This window comes from Agelaius phoeniceus, chromosome 10, assembly GCF_051311805.1.
Source record: "Agelaius phoeniceus isolate bAgePho1 chromosome 10, bAgePho1.hap1, whole genome shotgun sequence".
NCBI classification, from domain to species: domain Eukaryota; kingdom Metazoa; phylum Chordata; class Aves; order Passeriformes; family Icteridae; genus Agelaius; species Agelaius phoeniceus.
In genome coordinates, this window is record NC_135274.1 from 5,948,577 (window position 1) to 5,954,576 (window position 6,000).

The following is a 6,000-nucleotide window of genomic DNA, read 5'->3' on the forward strand; positions in this document are numbered from 1 at the left end:
CGTGTGCAGCCCCCAGAGCTCAGCTCCATCCTCCAGCCAGGCAGGCACAGGGACCCCACACAGCCTGGCTGAGGGGTCAGGGGCTTCATAAAAACCTAAGGAATCACCGAGTTGTCCAGGAGGACACTGAGGAGAGGTAGGACACGAGTCCAGCACAGATCAGCAGCACTTTTCAGCTCATCCCACCCTCTCGTGCCAGGGTACTCACAGTCTGTGTACTGCTGGAGCTGGGCAAACTCAGCGGGGCTCAGCGAGATCCACGTGCCATCACTCATCTTGGGGCAGCAGGGACACTGCAGGGGCCACCAGCCACTGCCTCAGTGCCACAGGTCCCAGCAGAGCTCGGTCACATCGGCAGGACAAGGGGCAGGGGTGGCTCTGGCACTGCTGGCATCATCCTGCTGAGCCTGGGGGAAGCCAGCCCAGAGCTTCAGGGCACCTGGTCGGCCTGGAGGGGACACAGAGAGAGGAGGGGTCAGCAGGAGGCAGAGCCAGGGTCCTGCTGTCCCTGGGGACAGTCACCTTCAGTAGTGGGAGCTTGGAAATGGGGTGCCAGGGGGGCTTTGCCCCACTGCTGATGTGGGGGATCTGAACCCCAGGGGATGGGGAGCAGAGTGTGTGAGCTGCAGGGAAATGGGGCTGAGCACAAGGAGGGCTCAGGGCACCTCACTGGTGTCCCCTTGGTGTGCTCTGCCACAGAGCCAGCCCAGTGCCACCCCACAGCCACAACTCCCATGGCCAGAGCATGTGAGGCCAGGGCTGACAGAGGCCAAGGAAAGGAACTTGTCACCCCCAGCACTTCCCAGGGGAACCCAGCAAGGGGAGCAGGAGGAAGGGCACGATTATTTAAAGAAGATGCAAAAGCTGGAAGCAGGGAATACAAACTTCCAGCGTGCTCCTGCACCTTTGAAGCTGGTGTTTCCTTCCAGAGAATCATTGTAAATGAAAATCTACAGTGCCACAGAAAGACCTGTGCCACAGAATAACCCTGAGCAAAGGGCTCTCTCCAGGCCACCCATTTGTAGGCTTCACAATTTTTTAGTCTTTTTCATTTAACCAAATTGGTCATCAGGCAAAGGGCAGCATTTGGAGGAGGTGGTTGCTCTCCAAGGAGTTTGATCTCCATTTTAGGGCTGTTTCCCTGTTAAATATTGGCTCCCAGTTTCCACCAGCCTAAGCTGACAGACTGGAGAAAGCAGAGCAAGGATGAGCTGGGCAAGATCCCAGGGCTTGGGATGGTGCTTGGGGAGCACCCACATCCCCCAGCTGGCTGCACCTTTCCATTCACAGAAAAACACCTTTGATTAAGAGGAACAAGTAATTCTGGGGAGCCCTCGGGTCCCACATGCCACACCAACCCCACACAGAGTCCCTAGGGACATTCACACTTGGGGGTGCACCAGGAGCAGTCACTTCACCCCCCATCCCCAGGACTTTGCCCACATCTCTGCACTAATGCTATTCTCATATTCTCACTAATGCTATTCTGGCTTTACATCCAACTGCTGAAAATGCTCCAGGGCAAGAGATGGTCCCAGGGGCAAAGCCTGGTGTTGGCAGAGGAAGGAGCAAACCCTCTTTGGGGCTGTAGGGAGGATGGGCACCCCTGAGGGCTGCCTGCATGGCTGCCAAGGGGTTTCCAGCTGCAGGGAGTGGCTGCACACAGACAGGAGCCCACCAAAGCCTTTGCCAGAGTTCAATGGCACAACCCTCCTTAGTCCTGTCCAGTCCTTTCCTTCCAGGAGGACAAAGCCACTGGGCTCTTGTTGCACCCCTCCATGGCCTGGCACTTCTCGGCTGCCCCTGAGGCTGCCTGGAGGGCTCTGGGGACCCCTCAAGGGGCTGTTCCTGCCCAGGACAGGGAGCAGTGCTCTCACTGGAATGTGATTCCTGGTGGGATAACACCAATCCTGGGGAAAATCTCACCTTCCCATGCTCACTGGGGCCCTGCAGCCCCACGGCAACTCACCTGCAGCCTGTGACTATCCCAGCCCTGTGCCACCAGCTGGGGACAGGCTGGACACAGCAGGGCTATGGCTAGGGAAAAACAACCCAATGCCTTTGCTTTTGTGGGGATCTTCATCTTGCTGCAAGCACAAGCAAGAAGATGGTGTTTGCTCCTATGCTGGATGATGGGTCTGTCCCAAAGCACCTCTGAGGCTGGTCCAGAAGAGCTCAGCCCGTAAGAAATGCCCAGGAACGCACACAGACTCCGCTTTCCTGGCACACAAGCTGTTTGATTTGATCAGAACCTCTTTTTTTATCCTAAACTTACCCAAGGAGAGGCTGAGAGTGCAGAAGAAAAGGCAAAGGGAGGGGACCTGGCTGGCTCCAGCTCCCCAGAGGAGTTTGGGGGGCACTGAGGGCAGCAAAACCATCCCTGGCTTCCTTTACTGGGGGGTGATGGGGTAGAACAAAGCTCCAGGAGGAAAGCAAAGCAGAGCTAATTGGGCCATCCCAAGGGGCTTTCCCCCAGCAATTGCTGGAATAACAAATGCCACTGGTGGCACGTCAGCCTCGGGTTTCAGGAAGGGCAGGGAAAAGCCTCCTCAGGAATCCAGCTGCTCCTCGTTTGGCCGCCCTCTGAATTGTCAGCAGCAAATTATGTTCTGTTAAATCAAATTTGCCTCTCTCTAAAAATAGCTCCCTACTAGTGTTACAAATAACACCGGATTACCCTGCCTGGAGGCGCTCACCGGCGTGCCCTGACTCAGAACGGGGGAGGATGGACAGGACAGGGGGACCCCGGGGCCTCCCAAACCTCCCTGGGAGGGAATGAGCAGGGCTGGAGCTCTTGGGGAGCTGCTGGAACACCCTGGCAGCTGCAGGGATGGAAGAGGAGCTGCTGGGAGCAGGGATGGGTGCAGCTCTGTTGGAGGGAGCCAGGGCGCAGCCATGTAGGGCCTGAAATGCATCAACAGGGAAATGAAATGCCAGGCTGGAGTGAGCCATGGCCAGCCCACGGTGGGGACTGGAGCCTGGACACCAGGCAGGACCAAGCCACAGCCCATGTCCCTAAGAAAGGGCTGTCCCTCTGGTATTCAGGGATGGGGAATCCCAGAAGCAGCAGTGGGATGGCACAGGAGCTGATTTCCCAGCCAGACATCCCTGCCTGGAGCCTCTTGCCCAGCCCCAGGTGCTGCTGTGGATGGAGGACCCAGCTCCTCATCCCACAGCTCTGGGGTCATTGGGAGCCTCTGGCACAGCTACTGATGGGTCCCAGCCCTGCCCACGCTGGGGCACAGCACCACAGACAATGGGCTGGGCTGGGCTGGGCTGGGAGCTGCCAGGTGCTGGCAGAGCCTCCAGCCTCCCATCAGCTCCACAGGAATGTGCGGAGGGGGCTGCAGCACCTGCCCCACAGGAGATTCCTGCTCCAGATGCCCTCTAGCAAGGAAACCATGGGCTCCTTGAGCTGCAGGAGGTGGCAGGAGGAGGCACCACTGCTGCTGAGCTCACACACACGTGCAGAGGCTCTGGCAGCAGTGGGATACAGCAGGGAACGATGCTGGGCTCGTCCCTGCTTCCCTGCCCGGGCTTGCAGAAGCCACAGTCATGTGCCACATCTCCTGGGGCACAAGCGTGGCAGGTCCCTGCAGGAATGGCATTTTCCAGGCCTCCCCCACCATCTTTTGGAAAGATCAGCCTATTTTTGTGTTGGATGGGGAGAGGCCCCTGAGGCGGTGGGTGGAGTATAAATCCCTCCTGTCCCACTGCAGCAAACAAACCCCAACCAAGTCACGCTCAAACTATTTTCTGCAGCCACAGGAGAAGGCACTTCTCTGCATTTTGCCAGCCCGGGAGGACACTCAGGATCGGGTTTTTCCATTCTCCAAACCTGTTGCTGTCTACACATTCCCCTGACCCTTTGACCAACACCCACACAGAGCAAGGCACGCTGTCCAGGTGCCTCACACCAACTCTGCTCTGGAGACCCTCATGGCACCAGGATGATAAGAGGTGCTGGCAGGGGTGCCTGGAGCATCCAGGCAGCAGTGACACAGGGAAGGTGGGAGGCTGCAGCCAGGGCTGGGCTGTGGCTGCACCAATTCCCAGCTGGGTGCTGGGAGAGCTTGGCTCAACCTTGTGGCAGCACAGCCTTCCTTGGAACTCACCCACCGCCAAGGCCAGGACAGCTCAGCTCATCCCCCAGAGACACCAACAACTTCCTGACTTAGTACTGCTGGATTTTCAGAGAATAATTTTGCTGGCTGAGTTCAGAGCAGACTGGATCTGAGCTGGGATACCTCTGGAGCAAGACCCTTCCCCTTGGACCTGCAGGTCCCACTCAAAGCAGACCTGGTCTCATGGAAAAGCCCTTTCCCACTCCAGACAGGGCAGCAAATGCTGGGCCTGCAGCATTTGGAAGGACTGGGATCCACCCCAGGATCCCACCTCCATCTCCTTGCACATGTAAGCCCAGCACTTCAGGACACCTCCAAACCTGCCAGATGGAAGCCCTGGCTCTCTCTCCCTGCAGGAATCCCGCGGCCACGAGTCCAGAGGGTTATAACCACACCTTGTGCAGGATGAAGCTGCTTCCTGGTAGCTTGGAAAGGCATTCTCCCCTTTCATCCCCCAACACAACCTGCAGAACAAGTCACATCCAGCCCCCTTCCACGGGCCAGCCACACCAGCACCGCCTCAGCCCTTCCAAAGTCCTCCAAAGCCAACGGCCCCAGCAATTTCTACTTAACAAGAAAGACACTAACGAGCTTTTCCAGCCTGGCAACACACAGGAGCAGCTGGATTGGGCTGTTCTTCTGCCCAGCCAAAGCACGGGTGGCTTTATAGAACCAACACACGCTGAGACACCAGTGACGGTGGTGTAGGGGGGTTTAGGGTGGTGTAGGGGGGTTTAGGGTGGTGTAGCCCCTGGCTGCCATCCTCCTCACCCTGCAGACAGGGGTACGCTGCCCTCTCTCCACCCTTCGGGAAGCTCTCCTCAGGAGTGGAACCACACGCCAGGGAATCCCGATTCCCCAATCCCAGCGCTGCCCCGCTCCCGAAACCGCAGGGGAAGGGGTCGGGGCTGGCCCGGGCAAGGGTCGCGGACTCCGAGGGCAGCACAGAGGGACCGGGGAGCGCTGCCGAGCCTCTCCCGCCTGGGGTGGGGGATCCCGAGCGGATCTGGGGGATTCCCCACGACGGAAAGGGGTGAGCCCAAGACATCGCCACCCCCCCCGCCCAGCCCCGCGTCCCCCCGCGCTGTCCCCTTACTTGGCGGCGGCAGCGCGGTGCCATCGGCGGGACGGGCCGCGGCGGCTCCGGGGCTGGCGGTACCGGGCAGGGCTGCTCAGCCCGGCGGCTCCGGGGCTGGAGATGCCTGCAAGGGCTGCTCAGCCCGGCGGTTCCGGGGTTGGCGGTACCGGGCAGGGCTGCTCAGCCCGGCGGTTCCGGTACCGGCGGTGTCTGGCAGGGCTGCTCAGCCCGGCGGTTCCGGGCAGCGCTGCTCAGCCCGGCGCTCCCGCGGCGGGGCGGGGATGGGGATGGGGATGCGAATGGGCCGGGCCCGCCCCGCTCCGCTCCGCCCGCCTCCGCCGGCACCGGGCGGCCGGGCCGGGAGGGAGAGGAAGACGAGGAGGAGGAGGAGGAAGATGAGGAGGAGGAGTTGGAGGGAAGAGCCCGGCGGGCCCGGGGCAGCGGGGCGGGAGCAGCCGGTGCGGGGGCGGCGGGAGACAGACGGGTTCGCACCATAAAACTCATCTGTGATGAATCCCCACCTCCCCACGGCGGCAGGGTGTTCCCCACTTCCCCATGATCGCGCACACTGCCCCGCAGCCCTGACGCTCCCCGTGCCTGTCCCCATGCCCAGCCCTAAGCCCATCCTCGTCCCCATCCCCTCACACGTCCCCATCTTCATGTCCCCATCCCTGTCCCCATCTATATCTTCATCCCATCCTTGTCCCCATCCCAGTCCCCATTTCACTCTTCCTCGGGCCTTCCCTCCCCCTGCACCTCGGTCTTTCACTTTCAAACAGTTTCACCCATGGCAAAGGT

The 6,000-nt window shown here is 60.2% G+C and overlaps 1 protein-coding gene across 3 annotated transcripts in view; it reads right to left on the minus strand.

The window, feature by feature from the left end:
• LOC129124244 (diacylglycerol kinase beta-like) overlaps nt 1-5,577 on the minus strand; it is a 30,685-nt gene extending 25,108 nt beyond the window's left edge. For all 3 annotated transcript variants that reach the window (XR_013183596.1, XR_013183595.1, XM_077183720.1), the window contains exons 1-2: nt 5,221-5,577; nt 209-448 (exon numbers count right to left, since the gene is read on the minus strand). Coding sequence is in view for 1 of the 3 variants with exons in the window: in XM_077183720.1 (XP_077039835.1) it covers nt 209-275 (67 nt within the window). In the remaining 2 variants the exon portion in view is untranslated. The remainder of the gene's footprint in view (nt 1-208; nt 449-5,220) is intronic.
• Between the last annotated feature and the right edge of the window lie 423 nt (nt 5,578-6,000).